This window comes from Eutrigla gurnardus (assembly GCF_963514095.1).
Source record: "Eutrigla gurnardus genome assembly, chromosome: 19".
NCBI classification, from domain to species: Eukaryota; Metazoa; Chordata; class Actinopteri; order Perciformes; family Triglidae; genus Eutrigla; species Eutrigla gurnardus.
In genome coordinates this window covers 1,119,009-1,140,229 of record NC_139930.1, presented here as the reverse complement: position 1 = coordinate 1,140,229, position 21,221 = coordinate 1,119,009, and the positions used below count along the sequence as shown (strand labels likewise).

The window sequence follows — 21,221 nt, the reverse complement described above, 5'->3', positions numbered from 1 at the left end:
TTTATTAAATGCAATGTTTTATTAAGTCTTGTATGTCCTACCCTCAATCTTGTTAAAATCTTTTCTTCTTCGGTGCTCCTTTTGGTTGTTTTCTTTGTGTTTACTTCTCGCTGTATTGAATAAAGATGTCGTCCTGTAACATCTGTTTCCCATTTGCGTTGACATTCTTTTACAATGTTTTTCTTAATTATATCTCTTGCTTCTGCTTTGCTAAATGAAATGTTCATTATGTTATTCTGCTTTAGTGACTGTTTTGCCAAATCGTCTGCTTTTTCATTGCCTTTAATCCCTCTGTGAGCTGGTATCCACATAAATGCTACTGTTAGATACCTTCTTTCTATACAGAGTTTCATATATTTCATGCACAATATCCTGTCTACTGTGAGAGTTGAATGTCTGCAATGACATCAATGCAGAGCTTGAATCAGTACAAATAATAACCTTTCTTATGTTTTTCTGTTCTATCCATTGTAAGGCTGTCCAAATTCCCATCATTTCCACTGTATACACTGATAAATGTTGTGATGTTCTTCTTTTAACAGAAACTTAATGATGGAATAAAAAACGCAAAGCCTGTGCTTCCTGTATTTGGGTCTTTTGATCCATCTGTGTATACTGGTACATATGTTTGGTATTGCGTTTGTATTCTGTTTTCAGTCAAATTAACACTATTTCCAGGTAATGTACGGATTTTTTCCAACAAAAATAAATCGATTGTCACTGGGGGAAATAACCAAGGTGGTGTTACGGCGCCAGCTGCTCAACTCAAAGTACAGAAAGCACCACAGAAGTCGACCCCGCCTTCTCTGAGTCGCCCGAGTTTCGGCATACGCCGTTCACAGTTACAAGTGAACCCCAAAGTTAACAGTGAAAGAACGCATTGCGTCGAGCCACGCCATTGGCTAGTGGGACACAACGTATCATATCAAATAAGCCGCCATATTAGGAAGCCAAACCCCTCTTTCATTCGACAAGAAAAGACGGGATACACTTCCAGGATAGTTTTCGGAAGTGCTGGTTGTTGTTGAGCGCTTTGATCGAAACTGTCAAATCAGTGCATTCCGTATCTTGTTTTGGTTTACTTGCTCTCTTTCATACGGGTTCGTTTAGCCTTCTACAATGGCGACCGCGGCTGCAACTCCGACTGGACAGAGAAGCACGTGCGGGAGCGGCACTCCGCTCAGTCCGACCAGGATAACCAGACTGCAGGAGAAACACCAGCTGCGGGACCTCAACGACCGCCTGGCCGTCTACATTGACAAGGTCCGTAGTTTGGAGTCTGAAAATGACGTGCTCCACCTGCAAATCAGCGAGAGGGAAGACGTGAGGAGCCGGGAGGTGACCGGACTGAAAGCCCTGTACGAGAACGAGCTAGCCGACGCCAGGCGGTGTTTGGACGAGTCCTCCAAGGAGCGGGCCTGGCTTCAAATTGAGCTCGGAAAGATCAGATCCGAGCATGAGCAGCTTCTACAGAAGTAAGCCTTTAACACGTTGACCATGTTGTAGATCTAATGCGGACGGGAACTCCAGGTGGTTAGCTACAGGCTAACGTCATATGCTGCTCGCTTTGATTTTCGAGCCACTTTTGCAACATTACGCACGTAAGCCCGTGTAGGTTACGTTTTATTGTCCGGTCAGCGCGTCACTCAAACTCTGCCTATTAAAAACACGTTGGGGTTTTACTGTCCCTTAGTTTTGTTGCTCAACTTTCATATTTATGAAGTTGTTGAAATAAGAAACACTATTTTGAAATGAATGACAGCTGTCTCTACCCGCCCACCATTGTCCCGTCATCATGTCCAATGCTCGGTCCACGAGGATCTCACGTTACTAACCAGAAAAGGCACAATCATTTAGGGAAATTTAGTTGTGTTTAAATTAGTGGCAGATAAGCATCATCGAAGGTGATATGGTGCCTTCAGGATCAATGGATAGTAGTACTGTTAAGAATAAGAGACAATGTGCAGAATTGAAGTGCTTTTGGTATTTCATGACTTTTTATTTGTTGCTCTGATTGAAGTGGTACATGGAATTATATGGAGCTAGAACAGTCTCATAATTCATAAATGCACACAGAAATTCATAAATGCACAAAAAAGATTTACAAATGTATTTGGGGATTTGTATATACATGTGACTCAAAACACAAATACATTTTCAATGCACACACAAATGTTTAATTTCATATGTAGTAAAAAATATTCACATATAAAAAAACAAGATTCATAAACATATTTCCAATGCACACACAAATCTAAAAAAAAATCACAAATACATGAATGTTAAAGTATTTGCAATCTTCATCAAATACGCATTTGGGGCTTGTTACATTCATATATGAACTGTTGGACCTGTATTACAAAGTGCTTTTAATTTGTAAACCTCCCTGCATTTGTGTGTGAAACTTTTGAGACTCCCCTGACGTGACTCTGATCCACAAATGCGTTTTTTCTAAGAGGAGGTTGTCTGTAGCCAATCAGATGTCTCCCTCCTTTACAGCCAATCACGTGAGTGTCTCCCCCAAAAGTCTAAAACACAACTCCGCCCGCACCGGTTCATCTTCCCCAGAATGAGGGAATAAATTACTTCCATAAAATGCTTCTTTATAAAAGAAAAATAGATATTTATATAACTGTACACCTAATCTATACAGCATAAAGACAGGGAGCACAGGAAGAAGGGAAATTATCTCCAGAAATAAGGTCGATTCTGGCTCTAGCACCCATATCCCTCCAACGCAACGCACTCACGTGATTGGCTGTAAAGGGGAAGACATCTGATTGGCTACAGACAACCTCCTCTTAGAAAAAACGCATTTGTGGATCAGAGTCACGTCAGGGGAGTCTCAAACGTTTCACACACAAATGCAGGGAGGTTTACAAATTAAAAGCACTTTGTAAATACAGGTCCAACAGTTCATATATGAATGTAACAAGCCCCAAATGCGTATTTGATGAAGATTGCAAATACTTTAACATTCATGTATTTGTGATTTTTTTTTAGATTTGTGTGTGCATTGGAAATATGTTTATGAATCTTGTTTTTTATATGTGAATATTTTTTACTTACATATGAAATGAAACATATTTGTGTGTGCATTGAAAATGTATTTGTGTTTTGAGTCACATGTATATACAAATCCCCAAATACATTTGTAAATCTTTTTTGTGCATTTATGAATTTCTGTGTGCATTTATGAATTATGAGACTGTTCTAGCTCCATAGTTTGTGGTCTCCCAGAGGCCTGTTCTACTTCGCGAGTTCAACATACCAGGTATCTTCCAGTTATCCAGCTTAAGTAACCCTAACAAAGGCAATCAGAGATAAGCGGTCACACGAAGCTGGTTATCAACTCGTTAAGTCAACCAGGGTTTCCCTGTTGAGCTATGAGCGCGTGCACATGAAAGAGGCGGGGTTTGCAGCATTTGACCAATCACAAACCGGGATCAGTCTACGGGCAGCGGAGCGGCATATTTCACGTATGAGGAGCGAACCATAATCTTACAGAAATACGAAGAAGTTAAACATATAATACAGGTAAAAAGCAACAGTTGGCAAAAACTCACTGACTGTGTGAATGCGTAAGTCGTATTAATAATATTAATAGTCGTATAATGACTGCCACATCATAAGGGCACTACTAGATCTGACTGATTAACTAAATGTGTTAACTGTGCTGATAGCTCAGTGGTAGAGTTACCGCCCCATGTACTGAGGGTCCCTGCAGCCATCCTGGGTTTGAATCCGCCCTGCGGCCGTCTTTTAAATCATGTCGTCGCTTTCTCTCTTCCCTTTGACTCTCACGATGTCCTTCCGCAATAAAAGGCCAAAAATATAACTTTAAAATAATGAATGTGTTGCTTACATGTATTCTTATAGCGTGGTGTATGACAATATCAGCCTCATTCTTTCAGCTGCAATCCCGGCGGTGTAAAACAGACTTGGGAGCAAATAAAATAAATATAAAAACATAATTCAAAGTGGTCAGTAGGCTGTACGCTGACACAGATAAGTCATTCCCTCTGATGAGAATCTGAACCAGCGTCGTAGGATGGAAAACCCAGGGTTAACGCTTAAGTTACCTCGCTAAGCCCCGAGGGGTATTCCATCAAACTCGCTAAGCGCAAAGCCGGGCTAATTTCGATAAGCCCCGCTACCTTTAGTGAGAGTTGCGTTCCATCAACGTGACTTGAGGCACTCTCCGCTAAGTAACCATGGGAATTTATCCGACCAAACTAGCCTGCTCCGGGGCAGGCTAACCATCAGGCTTACTTTAGCGGGGGTTTCAGAGAAGTCCGTCTGTCGGAAACAACTGTACCAGCAGAAGGTTCCGCCAAGCCTAGTCCTCGTGATTTCGTCACGTGAAAGACCAAAAATTACCAAAATGACATATATGAAGTACAAACGGACTATATTTTCATCAAGCGTCTAAAAATACTTGCTTGCAATTAAAAAATCTTTTATTTTGTTTAAGACCGACTGGCCATATCATTATTTAAAACCCCCAGTTGGGTGAGTGGTGATGCACCTGCCATTGGATGTGGGCATCGCAGGTTCACATCCCGGCGAGAATATCTCATGTGTGTTTTTTTGTTTGTTTTTTTTGCCTGTATAATTGTCTTAAGATCAGAGAATTAGACCAACATTTTACCTTAACTATGATAAATATGTCACACAATTTCCCCAGAACCCAAATATAACTTGCAAAAACATGATAGGCATGAAGATGTTATTATTAATAGCATGTTATAGATCCCAATGACAAAGGCATTGCTGCATGCAATTTCCAGCCACATAAATTCCTTTCAGGTGAGTTCATTAATAAGTTCATTGAATGTGTTCATTGAATTGTTGAGATAAATGAGTTGGTCAATGACTTTACTAGGCCTATCTAAAAAAAGAGAGAGCGAGAGAGAGAGAGTTCCGGCCAAAGAAAGACGTTTCACAAAGTTCCATAGTCGGGAGTTGAACCCTGGCCGTCCGCGTGCAAAGTTGCCGCGTTACCTCTACACTATCCTCACGTTGGAGAAATCGTAGTCGGTGTTATATTAGAACATGTTACTCTTAACGGTACTTCCGTATTTAATCGCTCGGCAATTCTTGCCCAAGCAGCCTCGCGATTTTTATTTATCACTACAGTATTCCCTTTATTGGTTATGATGGGTTTGTACTCCTCGTACAGTTCCATCAATCATTTTTGCGCTGGTCTTTTCTGCCATTTTCTCAATGATTCGACATTCACGGTTCTGGTCTGGCTTCATATCCCGTAAACACAAGACAACTTTAACCTGGCTTGAATTAGCCTCAACAAGGCGTGGCTGAAATGCGTTAATGGAACGGGTTTAGCCGCAAGTGGAAGTTGGCGTTAGTTCTAACCAGGCTTAACCAGGTAAGCGCCGCTTTAATTAGCGAGTTTGATGGAATACCCCTCAGATCCTGCTTTCTAGTACAGGCCCCTGAGCTCTACAATAGTACCTCACATTTGTATAGAGACTGAATGAAACTGTGTATACACCAGACACTGTCTATGGTACAAACAACTGAAATATTTATCCCGAGATGACCAAGTGTTGATGGAGCAGCTACAATGTTATCATATTCTACCTCCAAACGATCTTGCAGACAGACCTATCAAAGCATGACTTCAGCCTTTCGGCAGTTTATTGCTATTAATGAATTTAAACCATGATTGAGGAAATCTAGTCTACATGCAGGTAAGCCCCCTCCTCTCCAGTACTTCTAATGTAAGTGATGCTAATAAACACATGATCCCGCGCGCGCGCGCGCGTGTGTGTGTGTGTGTGTGTGTGTGTGTGTGTGTGTGTGTGTGTGTGTTCGATCACACTTCAAATGAGTGACAGAATCTAAAACAAAATTCCAGAAAATTATTGTATTATTTTTAAATAATTAATTTGCATTTTATTGTTAATGCTGCTATGACGTGTGTTGCTGCCTTCTTGGCCAGGTCACCCTTGTGAAAGAGATCCTGATCTCAATGGGTTTTTATCTGGTTAAATAAAGGTTAAATGTAAAAAAAAATTGTTCGCATGTCGTCGTGTCAATGGTTTTGTCTTCCTGCTAATGCTTCTCAGTAAAACGTGAAAAAGCATACATACCACTCTGCATTCCAGCAATAGTTTATACTCTTTGGCAGCCGTTTGTCCCGCCCATTCTAACCCTCAGGCTCACCATGAGAAAATAACTGGCCTCTGTCCAACAGACCGTAACTCTCAAACTGTCCCGCTGTTAACTTGGTTAACCCCGGCTCAGAGCTGCAAATCACATGTCCAACTTGTATTTGTGACGTATAAATATATATGTATAAGTGACGTAAATTACATTTATCTATATTGAATATATATTTTTAATCAAATAATTCAAGACATGAATGCTTTACTTTTTAAATAAAACAGGAACATTTCATAAGTAGGTTAAGGCAAAATTGTATAAGAACAAATTTTTGCACTGCAAACAACTTTTTCCTACTACTGAGTCGTTTGCACCAGAGGGTGGTGTTTGATATGTTACTGCCTTGCCAATGACTGAAGGCAGGGCTGTTAACTCTGCATTAGTGTTTGAGTCAGACTGCATTAGATTTAGCCAGGTAAACACAATGAACTGGCAAATGTATATTTCGCTGCATTTGCTGCAAACAAAGTAAATCCTATTGATGAATGAAGTGCACACAGTGAAGTGGCTCCTATATGGACCAACATCATTACCAATCCACAGACGGCAGCTTTCCAGTAACACACACTGTATGTGATTCCAGCCCTGTTTAGGGAGCTCAGTATGCAGAATTGACGCAATTTTCGATTAGGAGAAAATAAGACATTTATACAATGCTTCTGTTGGTATACATGCATATCCCCATTACAGACATCCCCACTCTCCCTTTTATATACATGCCCACTTCATGCTATAGACTCGTGTGTACCAGGCAGCAACCTCCAGATCTGAAAAGTGAAGTCAAAGCTGAAGTGCATAAACTCTAAACATTGTGTCTACTTGCCATCAGGGGCCTCTTGCAAAAATAAATCTGATTGCATAGAAGTCTGGGAAGTCTGAGAGCATGACCCTTCATTTAGTACATTATGGTCCATTCAGATTACAAGAGAGCAGAAAGCAGGGGATGCTTTAATCTACTCAGCCTCGCTACCTTCGCCTTGCTACCAATGCAATTAGCTACTAAGATGGCTAACACTTAGCTGTAAAGTTCATCTTGTATTATGAAGCTAACTTTGTTAACAGCTTCACACCTGAAGCCTGCTGGAGTTGGATCCAGTAAGGTTAAGGTTCGGGGTGCCTGATGTGAAGCTGTTAACAAAGTTAACTTCATAATTCAAGGTAAACTGCAGAAAAACAGAGTGATACTCCTGCAAGGAAAAGGCAGTGTAAACGGTGACAGACCAGTGTCGCACACCGTCATTCACATGCACTCATCATGCCTTGTCACCCTCCTTCCAGCTACAGCAAAAAGGACTCTGAGGCAGCAGGAGCCCAGGCCAGGCTGAAGGACTTGGATGCTCAGATGTACTCTAAAGAGGCCATGCTGTCTACAGTGCTGTCTGAGAAACGAGGCCTGGAGGCCACGCTGGCCGACCTGAGAGAACAACTGCAGGAGGTACAGCACTGCAGTCACTTGAATATGATGGCTGGGTAGATTTGCCTTTCCTGTTGTTCCTTTAGTCAGCAAAGTGACGGAGATCAATTGTGCTTCTGAAAATAAGTATGTTTGTGAACATTATGTGAGTCCTATACTTCCAACATCATTTAACTTTTGATTGCCTCCCTTCTATTTTCACTACCTATTGTTTTTGTGTCTTGTCAGCTGGATTCTGGTCTCGAGCAGACCAAGAAGCACCTTGCAGATGAGATGCTGCAGCGTGTTGACTTGGAAAACCGCTGTCAGAGTCTGACAGAAGATATGATATTCCGTAAGAGCATGCAAGAGGAGGTCAGAATTTGACATTTTATCAAGACATGGTAGACAAGACTGAGTGTATGGCATAAACATAACCAACCTATTTACATAACTGACTTAAAGCTCTAGTCTACGATTTTTCACTTGAGCCAAACTTTAGCCAATAGTAGCCGCATGGCATGAGCAGTTCAGGCATGGAGCAGGGCTCTCACGTGAGTTCAGAGTGACATTTCGGCTGAGGCTGCAGCGTCAGCGGGGGAGGATTGTGGCGAGCGATCGCGGGACGTTCTGCAGTCGGTGAGAGAGAAATCCGACCGGCACCCGCTGCATTTACACCGATAATGTTTCATCATTTGTGGCCGTAATAAACACTATTACTGCTTTGTACATGTTTGGGAAGTCCCGGACACATCGGGAAACTAAACTGCGTCCTGCCTGAGTTCATAAGCGGAGGGAATGTTCCCATTCATTGTCTATGTAAGAAGCCGTGCATTGCCGTCGCGGAGTGGTGAGTTTCGAGAGACGGCGCCGCCGCCCGCAAACTCTCGATAATCTTTTAAACTGACCGTTGTCGATCTAAAATAAAGACAGATTCAGCAACTGCATAGCTTATTTCTCGCCTAAAATGTTTTCAGAAACACATTTCGCTATTTTCGTAAAATAAGAGGGAGGTGGGAGGCTGCGGGGGGAGAACGATACGAGCTCGGAGGAGCCAAGAGGGGAGGGGTGGGTGTGTGTGTGTGTGTGTGTGTGGGGGGGGCTTTTTTCAAACCTTTCAAATCGTAGACTAGAGCTTTAACAATACTGATAAAATACTAATAGGTGTGTGTCTTAGCAGGCTGTATGAGCTATCAGTATAATTTATGGCAATCCTTCCAATCCTGCAGAATGTGTTCACTACTTTTCATTCATTTCTTTGTTGTTTATTGAAGCACTGTTAGTGTATTGGTTAAATATTCTCAAGATTTCATTCAATATTTTCAGGATTCACTCAGTGTATATATATTCATACATCATCTTCCTTATATTTCATTTTTGTATTTGTGCAACAGAGCCTGTGTTGATAGGAGTTAAGTCTTGCTGATACTGTGTGCTGTGCTACAGGAAGTGAAGGAGGCCCGGCAGCGGTACGAGACCCAGCTGGTAGAGGTGGACTCTGGGCGGAAGGAGGAGTATGAATACAAACTGACTCAGGCCCTGGTTGACATGAGGACTCAGAATGAGGAGCAGATCAAGATCTACAAGGAAAACATGGAGGGGACCTACGTGGCCAAAGTATGCACGCACACACGCGCACACACGCATGCGCGTGTAAGTATCTTGATGCGTAGTCTCCATCCTCATTAGAATCCATTCCATGTGGAAGAGGAGGCATTTGTGACCCTTTTTTTTAAAGCCATAACACACCACTTTTGTGTCATTAATTTGGACTTCAATATCATTTTTCAAGCTGTTGTTTTTGTCATGAATACTTTGACACAGAACATGAATATTACAAGATGTAATTTTTTTTATCTAAACAAGGCTCTTTTTTTTTCTGAGTGTAGGCAACTTTAGGTGAAAGTGAAGCCAACGCTGAAGTGCCTTAAACATGCATTCTCTCTACTGGCCATCAGGCTAACGCGGCTACCATATGATTGACAGGTTACTAGTGCGGTCTCGCTACCATGCTACCAATGCTAGTTAGCTACTAAGATACTTAGCACTTAGCTGTAAAGCTGACCTTGAATTATGAAGCTTACTTTAACAGCTTCACACCAGATTCCAGGTGGATCCGGATCCAGTTAGGGTGCCACTCTGTTGTTTGTGTTTGTCAGATTCACCTGTGGCTCTTCCACACTCCAAATATGGTCACTTCCTGCACTGGTTGAAAATAATCCATGATGGCGATGGTTTAACTTTAACTTGCGTAACGCTTAATTTTTTAGCATCCCTACTGCAAAATCTGCTCTTGTTTGTATCGGGGAAAATACCATTTGAATGTTAAAATGTAACAGTATCATGTTGGTACCTGGTACCGAAATGTCGCCAGCTTACCGTCAAACATTTTTCAGTTTTTTCCACACTAACTGGTAACCCCAAAGACTCTTGATCCCTGAGTACGCAGAGATACCATGTGATACCAATGTCGTTATTCTATTGGCTCACAAGCCTTGCTAGGAGCTGCAGCCACACGTCACACATCCACACAGAGATAAACAAAACATTACTTATGGACCGACACATTTTTAAAAATGATTAATTCACAATAATGTATAAAAATTCACGAGAAGTGATACTTTTGATTCTGCACCTTTCTAAAAGCTCTGATGTTTTATGTTTTAACAATGATTCATTTACATAAAAATGTTATCTATATGACCTTTAAGTACTCATAATGGTACACTGTATGGGCAATTACTGAAATGTAAGTATTTGTACTTGGTCTAAAAGTAGTGGTGTGGGGGCATCTCTACTCCTACACAATATGCAATTAAGCAACAATGTATTTTAATTTAATAATAAAAAAAAAAAAATCAAACCTGTAAGCAAAAGGCAACTTGTTACTAACCAACTTCCTGCATGTCAGGAAGTCGTGGAGTCGCTCTGCTCGGTTCCTCTTTCAGGGTGTGATGAAAAGGAAGCTGTGTTGATGTTGTCGACTCTTTAACATCTGTGTGTTTGTCTCCAGCTGGAGGACATGCGTCGGGTGTCAGAGATGAACGGAGCATCAGTCAACATGGCCCGAGAGGAGCTCAGAGAGTCCACATTGAGGATCGAAAGCCTCAGCGCCCAGCTGACAGGAATGCAGAAGGAGGTTGGCATTTTATGAGGCATAAAAAAATGCGACCAAAATTGCAACTGAAAAAAATTGTAACGCTGCTCAGGTGGGGAAAAAAATTTGTAAGCGCAGCATCCGTTTGTGTTCTCCTGATGGTATCGTGGTCTAAACCAATAAGAGACAGACGTAAGGTCCTTGCCTCTGATTGGCTGTGGTCCTTTTCACTGCTGTAAATTGTGTCGGTTCAAAAAATGCATGCGAGCCGAGCAGGTACTCCTCAGCGCTTCGACAATGAGTGCTGAGCACTTCGATTTTCTTTGAAAATGAAGAGAGGCAGAAAGCCGGGCCCCGAGACTCGAATTAAAAAGCCCAAAAATATGCCTTCAGACAGGACTGGTTGAAGCAATTTCCCTGGCTGATGTACGATAAAGAAAGGGACTCAATGCATTGTATTTATTGTCGAGAGTGCGGTTAGAATATGGCCGGTAATAGTGCGTTTGTGGAAGAGTCAACAACATTTTGCATCGAGACATTGAAAAAGCGCAATATGTCCAAAAAGCATACTACATGCCGTGATAAGTGTGTGTTGCATTCCAGCTGCATTTCAGCGTCGGGCTGTATCAATCAGGTCTGCTGAGGAATCTGAAATTATTATAAAATTCAACATCGCATATGATATTGCTGTTCACCAAATTCGAGTCCGAAATTTTTCTGATGAAAAAATTGCAGACACTGAAGAACAAGACAGCTGCAGATGTTGGAAACGCCACATACACGTCATTCATGATTGACGGAGACACAGACGTCTCTACGAAGGAGTGCGTTATCGTCTGCTGCCGCATTTTGCGGAAAGGGAGGCCGGTCAACATGTTAATTGGACATGTCGGGTGGAGCGTGGACATGCAGTGTTTGAAGGCCCACATTACAACATGAGAGATAATGAATAGGAAATTGTATAGTAGCCTATTCCTAATATTAAAAATGAATAGTCCAAGTAAAAATATAAGTAGGCTAGGCTAAGATCACAAAAACGGTTTTCCATTTGCAATTGTCTGATCTTTTTATTCTTTAAGAATTTATTGTGCCACAAAGCAAGCATTTGCTGCGCTTGAGCGTCAGTGTGCAGATTGGCTGTAGAAAACTGGTGCTCTGGCTGCTGATGGTGCTGCAGTTAACCTAGGCCATTAAGGGCCTGTCCACACGAAAACGTTTTCAGTGCGTAAACGCAGAAGTATTGTGCGTTTCGCCCTGCCGTCCATACGAATCACTTTTTTTAAACCAGCTCTCAGGGTGGAAAAGAAAAAAACGGCACCCCTCCGTTTCGTGATCGTTTTCGTGTGGACGGCGAAAACGAATACGCTGACGTCATCGCCCCGCTCCTCGACACTCAAGCCTGACTTCTTCCCCCGCGACGTCTCGTAACAACAACAACAGAGGGGGGCGATATTCCGGGGAAAAAAGCTACTTTATTACGATGCTAACAAACAACCGCTACCTAACTTCCCATGAATGTAGGCATTTATTTGTCTAATTAATCCATCCCAACATGTGACAACGCCTCGTCAAGGTCCTTAGGTGACGGCTGTCAGGCGGAGATTAGCCGTAACTCTCACGTGTTGCCATAGCAATAGCAAACATCCGGTCAAGCTCCGTCTCTTCTTCTGCGTTTTTGTAGCAGAAACAGTGCCGCATAAGGGCCTGGAATATGTACTACAGCGCGCTGAGTCGTTTTCAGTGGATTCGTGTGGACGCGGATTTTCTTGAAACGACGCCAAGGTGTTTGTTTTGCTTCGTCTGGACGGCCCCTAAGGGGGGCGTAATTATGTAAAAGGAGAGCGATTTTAGCGTTAAAGGTGACGCGATGAAAAAGGTACCTAAATTTTGTGCTGGTGCACCAAAAAAAAGTTAGTCGCACCAGTGCAACCAATGCAAAAAGTTAGTCTGGAGCCCTGCCTACAGTGACAGCAGACGGTCCCTAACAATGCCTACAGTGACAGCAGACGGTCCCTAACGATGCCTATAGTGACAGCAGACGGTCCCTATCGATGCCTACAGTGACAGCAGACGCTCCCTAGCAATGCCTAGTCAGCTTACCCAAATAATTGACACTGCATTCAAATAAAATAATACATTCTCCATGGTCTTATTAAAACCAAGTACTGCAATTATTGTGCTGTAAACTGTGTGCCGGCTGTAAACTGTGTGCTTGTAGACTAGTTAATTGATCGCTGGTGTCGTCGTTCCCGTTGTCCGTCCAGATACTGTGTGGGAAACACAGTGGGTTTGCTCTCTGACACCTCGCAGACTCTGACCTCCTTGTCTATATTCAGACTCGTGGGTGGCGTGATCGTATCGTGGAGCTGGAGACAGCGTTGGCACAGGAGAAAGACAAGAGCTGCAAGCTGATGGCAGACAAAGACCGTGAGGTGGCTGAGATCCAGGCCAAGATGCAGCAACAGCTGAATGACTATGAACAGCTGCTCGATGTTAAACTGGCACTGGACATGGAGATCAACGCCTACCGCAAACTTCTGGAGGGAGAAGAAGAAAGGTGAGGACCTGGAGAGTTTGGGAGCAGTGATGGCATCAGTGAAAGTGGTGTGGAGATCTAACCGGTGTTTCCCTCCCCCAGGATGATGCTGTCTCCCACCAGTCCTTTAACCCGGGTCACGGTGTCTCGAGCGTCGTCCAGCAGCCGCAGCGTGCAGACCACCAGGGGAAAGAGGAAGCGCGTTGACGTGGAAGAACAGGAAGCCAGCAGCTCGGTGTCCATTGCTCACTCTGCCTCGGCCCTCGGACCTATCTGCATCGTTGAGATTGACACGGACGGCAAGTTCATCTGCCTCCACAACAACGGGGATGAGGTGAGCTCCTGGGCTGTTGGATGTTGCTTTTAGTGTCTTTGATGTGAATGTGGAGATGAGGGTAACCCCCAATATTTGACGATCTAGTGTAATGTCAATCTCCCAGTCAAATCAATGCAGAGGCTGGAAAATGTGGTAATGAAAAAAATAAAGGATTCTGGGTAGGGATGCAAACAATTAATCGATTATTATTTTCTCTCCGCCCACATCACATCGCCTGTCCTGCCACATTCCGCTAGAACACATTCCTATTCATTGACAGCTGTCGCTCAGAGATGGGCGAGTGGCGACGTATGTGATTGAGGCTTCAGTCAAAACCAAAACACCAAGGAAGGCTGAGGAATAGTCACCCACTTATATAATTATTAATAATAGTCATAATAAACTAATAGTTTAAAGGCTCGGCACTGTGTTTTAGTCGTTTTCATCTTTTCTTGAATGCTTAAACTCCTCAACCCCATTAAGTATGTCAACATTTGGATCACAACCAGCAGTTTGGAAGAAATTGGTCAGGAAACGATATATAGTTCTCAAAATTCACCAAATTGATGCATTAAAATGAAATTATTCAAAATATGATTTGCATTTTTCTTTATATCACAAGGAAGATAGCATTTTATGTTACGTATACAGTAGATAGAACCTATTCAGAGGGAAATTCAGCTTCTCAGAAGAATTGCCGCTTATCAATTAATTGATCATCGATCGATAAGATGAAACAACTATCGATTAATGAATTACTCGATAATTTGCATCCCTAATTCTGGGTATTTTTTTTAAATTACACATTGCTTGGTTTCTCTAAATCAATCACGAAAAGTATTGCCTATTCTGGTATAAACATCAGCCTACTAATAAAACTATTCACAAAAATGCAAAATAACTGATGTGATTTCAATCGATCTCCATAATGTGCACGAATAACCATGCAAATTGCACTTTAGACTAATTTGCACTGTCCAGATTTTGCTAGGCTCTCAGAGAAGCATCTTGGCTACAGCCGCTGAATGGCGTAATTACAGCAACAGAATACATTAATAAGTTATCGGAGCTCTCCGGGAACCATCACTTTAACGTGGTGGAGAGGTTTGTGTGTCTCTATGACCCTGAGGGCAGTGTTGTCTGGAGCTTTTTGCTCCTGGTAGGGTTTCCCATGGCAAATTGGTCTCAGGTGAGGGGCCGGACTAAGACTGGTTCAAAGTGACCCCATGACTAATCGAGGAAGAAGAGGAGTGGTGCCAGGCCCAGAGGGAGGGCCCGTCAGCGAGCACCTGGTGGCCGGGCTTGCCACGGAGCCCGGCTGGGCACAGCCCGATAAAGCGACGTGGCAATCGCTCCTCAGCCATCCTGTGGGCTCACCACACAACCCTAACCCAGGAGGAACCTCTGGTGTCTGGTGCGCTGCCATATGGGTGGCAGTGGAGGCCGGGGACCTCGACGGACCAGACCTGGGTGGCAGAAGCTGGCCCTGGGGACGTGGAATGTCACCTCTCTGTGGGGGAAGGAGCCGGAGCTTGTGCGGGAGAAGGAGCGCTACCAGTTAGATCTGGTGGGGCTTACCTCTATGCACAGCCTCGGCTCTGGAACCGTTCTCCTGGATGGGGGTTGGACTCTATTCTTCTCTGGAGATGACCAAGGTGTGAGGTGCCGGGCGGCTGTGAGGATTCTCACAAATCCCCGGCTGAGTGCCGCTGTGTTGCAGTTTACCCCGGTGGACGAGAAGGTCGCCTCCCTACGCCTGCGGGTTATGGGGGGGGAACTCTGACTGTTGTTTGTGCATGTGCACCAAACAGCAGTTCGGAGTATTCGGGCTTCTTGGAGACCCTGGATGGAGTCCACTGTTGACCTCAACTGATGAGGTAATCGGGCGGTGGAAGGAGCACTTTGAGGAACTCCTGAATCCGACCGACGTGCCCTCTACAGTAGAGGCAGAGTTGGAAGCTGATGGAGGATCATCGTCAATTTCTCTGGTGGAAGTCACTGAGAAAACTCCTCAGAACAACTCCTCAGTGGCAAAGCCCCAGGGATTGATGAGATCCGTCCAGAAATGCTGAAGGCTTTGGTGGTTGAGGGGGTCTTGGATGAGACGTCTCTTCAACATTGCGTGGAAGTCAGGGACAGTGCCTAAGGAGTGGCAGACCAGGGTGGTGGTCCCCCTGTTCAAAAAGGGAGACCAGAGAATGTGTACCAATTACAGGGGTATCACACTACTCGGCTTCTACTCCAAGGTGCTGGAAAGGAAGGTTCGACCGATAGTCGAACCTTTGATTGAAGAGGAACAATGCGGGTTCTGTCCTGGCCGTGGAACAACGGACCAGCTCTTTCCTCTCGCGAGGATCCTGGAGGGGGCCTGGGAATATGCCCATCCAGTCTACATGTGTTTTGTGGACTTGGAGAAGGCGTATGACCGGGTTCCCAGGGGTATCTTGTGGGAGGTGCTGCGGGAGTATGGGGTGAGGGGGGCACTTCTTAGGGCCATCCAATCTCTGTACTCCCAAAGCGAGAGCTGTGTTCGGGTACTCGGCAGTAAGTCAAACTTGTTTCCAGTGGGGGTTGGCCTCCGCCAGGGCTGTGCTTTGTCACCAATCCTGTTCGTGATATTCATGGACAGGATATCGAGGTGTAGTCGGAGGGGAGGAGGGTTTGCAGTTCGGTGTGCTGCGGATCGCATTGCTGCTTTTTGCAGATGATGTGTAGTCCTGCTGGCATCATCGGTCTGTGACCTCCAGCACTCACTGGATCCATTCGCAGCCGAATGTGAAGCGGTTGGGATGAGGATCAGCACCTCTAAATTTGAGGCCATGGTGCTTAGCAGGAAACCGGTGGATTGCCTGCTCCGGGTAGGGAATGAGTCCTTACCCCAAGTGAAGGAGTTCAAGTACCTCGGGGTCTTGTTTGCGAGTGAGGGGACAATGGAACGTGAGATTGGAGCAGCGGGGGCGGTATTGCATTCGCTTTACTGCACCGTCTTGACGAAGAAAGAGAGCTGAACCGGAAGTCAAAGCTCTCGATCTACTGGTCAATCTTCGTTCCTACCCTCACCTATGGTCATGAGGGATGGGTCATGACCGAAAGAACTAGATAGCGAGTACAAGCGGCCGAAATGAGTTTCCTCATGAGGGTGGCTGGCGTCTCCCTTAGAGATGGGGTGAGAAGTAGGGATGGGACGATACACTTAAACTCATGATACGATGCACCTCGATATGCCAGGGTCACGAAACGATATGTCACGATACGATATCAAAAAACAAAATAACAAACTAACGAAACAAAATATTACTGCGTAATTACAACTTATTTATTTTTGTTTCAGTTGCACACAAGGAAACACACGGCCCAACAGTTCAAACACAAACAAGAACACTCCCTTAGTGCTCTAACCCTAGTTTAAGTTATCTCAGCCTCTCTTAAAGGTGCCATATGTAAGAATGTGACCAAAAACGATACTACACTCAAATTCAAAACACTGCGGCGAGTCGTATCCGTCTCCCCCTCCACCCCCTCTCCTCCAGACTCAAGGTTGCCGGAGCTGTTGGCGTATCCAAACGCGCTGAAGGCAGCCGGACAGTGGAGTAACGTTATTAATTTTGATCGTAGAACCAAACGTTAGCAGCACAGCTCGTAACAGGACAGTGCTAATGCTGCTAGCGTCCAGCCGATGTCCGGCTGTCCGGCGGCCAGCCGGATGCCCGTAACAGGACAGTGCTAATGCTGCTAGCGTTAGCTGTGCTGCTAACGTTTGTTTCTATGATCGAAATGAATAACGTTGTTACTCGACAGTTCAAAGTATTCAAAATGTCCATCCCCGTCAAGCTATGATGCTAACTTAGTTAGCCAAGCTCAACTTACCTGTCTAGGAGAAGAGTAACCAATTATGTTTTAATGAGAAAATACTGCCAGACAAATGACCTGTATCCAGCGGAGCGTCCTCAATTTCAACCTCATTCGACTCCATTGTTCGGCGGTTTGAGGGCAAGGTAGTTGGTGCTAATGTTTGTTAGCTTGCTGTACAGTGTTGTAACAACACTGTTGTTGCAGCATGCGCTGTGACCTGCACCGTTCCTCTGATGTAATTTCTTTTTCATTTAGTTTTCCGCTGCTTAACCAGCAGATGGTGCTGCCAGCCTGCCACCATAGACTGTATGCCTGCCGCGCACACATACACACACACACTAAATTATTTATATACTACACAAATCATGTGGCAGTGCCATCTAGTCTTCATTTCGAGATCCATTTTTTTCAAACTCGATGCGTATCGTCACGTTTTGTATCGCGATATTTCGCCAAACGATATTTCGTCCCATCCCTAGTGAGAAGCTCAGTCATCCGTGAGGCACTCGGAGTAGAGCCGCTGCTCCTTTTGCGTTGAATGGAGACAGTTGAGGTGGTTCGGGCATCTGGTAAGGATGCCCCCTGGGCGCCTCCCTAGGGAGGTGTTTCAGGCGCGACCAGCTGGGAGGAGGCCACGGGGAAGACCCAGGACTAGGTGGAGAGATTATATCTCCACACTGGCCTGGGAAAGCCTCGGGATTCCCCCAGTCAGAGTTGGCTGATGTGGCCCGGGAAAGGGAAGTTTGGGGTCGCCTGTTGAAGCTGTTACCCCCGCGACCCGACACCAAATAAGCGGTTGACGATGAGATGAGATTATCGGAGCACCATTTATTTTTATATTCATAAATGATGTCAAATCAGCAGGGAAAGGCACATAAAACCGTGCATGACTTGAGCAACCAGATTTGTTTGTGAATAGTAAGTGGGGAAACCCCCTGAACATCTTGTATTTGGAGTTTGGATTTGAATGACTAATTTCTTTCATGTGTGTGACTGTTTGTGCCAGGACCATGCGATGTTCGGATATGAGATGATCAAGACAATTGGAAATGCTACGACCACCTACAAGTTCACACCCAAATATGTCCTGAAGGCTGCCCAGAAAGTTACAGTAAGAGTTCGTCCTTCACTCCATTCTAGTGTTCTTTGCTGTACCTGTACAGGAGCGATATCCAGTCCAAAATCATGTCAGTCATTTTGAAAGGGAAGAAATATGAGAGAGGCTCCTTTTCTCTGTAGCTGTGATACCTTGATGCTGTGTGGGTCGGCCACAGAAGAAAATGTTGTTTCAAAAATCATTGCAATTCCTGATATTATCCCAATAATAATTATCATCAAAATATGTTTAAGGGTGTACTCACAATCGGTGAAGCACGCTGTACATGCGTCATCACGCCGTAATGCGCTCAGGGTCATCAGAGACCATGACTGTAACTTTACTGACGTGTAGCATCTGCCCAGATTTCAACATGCATCAAAGCATGTGAGAGACTGGACAGCAGCATTTTTCAAAGGACGGAGGCCTTATGTTCCGCTCCTATTTGGTTCCGGTACAACGCACCACAAATCTGAAGCATGCCCAAGCCGACCCAGAATCCATCTGTGTCTTGCTCAGTCCTCAACAGGGTTTGAGTGGAGCAGGATGAGTTCAGCACTAATGAGTGGCCTCTTGGTTCTACATCGTGTCCATGTTGCGTATGTATGCAAATTGAATGCAAATGCGTTCTGTGTTGAATATGAGGATGGATTTCGCTTTGTGCAGGTTTGGGCGTCTGATGCTGGTGTGAGCTCCAAACCTCCCACAGACCTGGTGTGGAAGAACCAGTCCTCCTGGGGTTCAGGGGAGGACGTCCAGGTGGTGCTGATCAACCCTCAGGGAGAGGTGAGACACACTCATCCATCCACCCACCATCTCCATCCCTGCACTCTGTCATCAACCCTCTGTGTTGTCAGGCTGTACCATCACCGTCTATGAGCTTCTACAATAGTCACACAGCCTTTTTCTAAAAGCAAAGGACGTTTGTGTGTGTGGCAGGAGGTGGCAAACAGGACCACAACATACAAGACGGCCATAGATGAGGAGGGTGAGGAAGATGATAACGGAGTGGAGGCCACTGAGGAAGACATCTTCTACCAGCAGGTGAGAATATCAGCTCATTACAGAATTTAAGTGCTCCTACTAAATGTGCACGTTTAAAAGTGTTTATATGTACAGAGAAAAGAAAAAAAGATAAAGAAAAGATAAACTTGATACTGAGAGGTAGCCGACGTCTATATTCTAACTAGGTTTGAATAACAACAACAATAACGACGTTTCATCCATCACTGCTGAAAACACCACTGCTTGGTGGATGTTGAAGTCCCAGATCCACCAGGAAACCAGACTTTGTCCTGTCTGGGTTCATGACATCATCCAGAGGTGCTCGGTTGATTTCAGTGAGCTGTGTTCACTAGGGATGCAGTTAGCCCACGGTACAACACGTACTTCTGTTCTTGGGTTACGGTTTCCGCTCACATTTTATGCGCAAGGAGAAAAAAAAATGCTATTTATTTATTCAAAAAAGATACATTTATGTTGCTTATAAGGAAGATTTTTTTTACATTCAGTCACATTCAAGTGTATTGTATAATAAAATAAAATATGTAAAAAAAAATATTTAACACTTTAAAATGCAAGTGCTTCTTAGGTATCGGCTGGTATCTGTTAAAAGGGGGTAAACCGATTTCAAAAGTAAAAAATTCATATTAAAAACATAAAGTCACTGTTTTAAATTTAAAAAAAACACTTAGACATTACGTTACAAAAAAAATGTGCACGATGGCAGTGTAGCGCAGTTCGAGCGTTTTGATTGGGCGATGGAAGTCCGCAACTATGGAAAAGGGCTCCAAATCTTTAGCAATAAACGTCCCATTGCACTTGTTGTGTTCTTGTGTTTTGCACCGGTAGAATCGGCTTGTTGGAAGCATCAAAGAGAGACAACTGTTTTTATCTGACTGAGTTACCTGCTCAGCCGTCCTGCTTCCAGGATGTTGGATCTTTACTCCACAAGGAGGCGTTTCCCTATCTCAGCATGTGTTCAAGTGCTACTCTAAAGCTCCGACATAGCTTATTCAAAGAGAAATACAAAGATGGAAACGTGAAATTATGGGACATTTTATTGCAAAAAACGAAAAATACCTTAATTCACAAATACACATTGAACCGTGCATGGCGTACCGTACGGTTATATTGAGAACCGTTGCATCCCTAATGTTCACTGTATGAACACCAAATAAACTATTTAGCTGTGGATTCATAGCAATAACCAGATCAAAAGGATGCTGAAGTCATGCTTTGTTAGGTATGTCTGCAAATTGTCAAATGCTTGTTTTCTGAACGGAGTCTGGATTGATGGGTGCTAGGCTATGCTAACATTGTAGCTGCTCCATCAACACAGAATAACGTCAACAGCGACCTTGTTGTTTGGACCACAATTTCACACATTTTTGTGAACATGTCGGCGAACCACCAGAGCGTTTCTGGCTTCGTTGATCCTCACTATTGTTTCCAGCAGAGCCACCTCGACTGCAAAATACCAAAAACCATCTCAAGCTTAGCATATCTGCTTTCTTATTTTTCAGCCCACTTTACATACAGTATATGTGATGCATGCATGTGGAGAGGGAGATTTAAATAAATGTTTGTGTGCAGGGGGACCCTCGCGCTGCAAACAGAGGCTGTTCCATCATGTGATCCCACTGCAGCCACCACCTCCTCCTGAGCCCAGCCAGTCTGTTGCCAACTTTAATGCTAGAACTATTTTTCTATGTTTTATAGTGTATTTTCAATTAAAACTGG

General features: G+C 44.1%; 1 protein-coding gene across 1 annotated transcript; it reads left to right on the top strand.

Annotated features, from left to right (window-relative positions):
* Window positions 1-1,006: 1,006 nt before the first annotated feature.
* Window positions 1,007-21,218, top strand: lmnb1 (lamin B1). Its single transcript, XM_084034438.1, has 11 exons — window positions 1,007-1,475; window positions 7,468-7,624; window positions 7,832-7,957; window positions 9,029-9,199; window positions 10,596-10,721; window positions 13,016-13,236; window positions 13,318-13,549; window positions 18,390-18,494; window positions 19,146-19,265; window positions 19,419-19,523; window positions 21,075-21,218. The coding sequence occupies exons 1-11, from the start codon at window positions 1,120-1,122 to the stop codon at window positions 21,114-21,116; spliced, it is 1,761 nt and encodes a 586-aa protein (XP_083890564.1). The 5' UTR covers window positions 1,007-1,119; the 3' UTR covers window positions 21,117-21,218.
* The last annotated feature ends 3 nt before the right edge of the window (window positions 21,219-21,221 follow it).

Coding starts and splice junctions, on each gene's coding strand:
- lmnb1 (XM_084034438.1), top strand. CDS start 1,120: ATGGCGACCGCGGCTGCAACTCCGACTGGACAGAGAAGCACGTGCGGG. Junction 7,625..7,831: donor TGAGAGAACAACTGCAGGAG/GTACAGCACTGC, acceptor GTGTCTTGTCAG/CTGGATTCTGGTCTCGAGCA. Junction 18,495..19,145: donor AGGCTGCCCAGAAAGTTACA/GTAAGAGTTCGT, acceptor CGCTTTGTGCAG/GTTTGGGCGTCTGATGCTGG.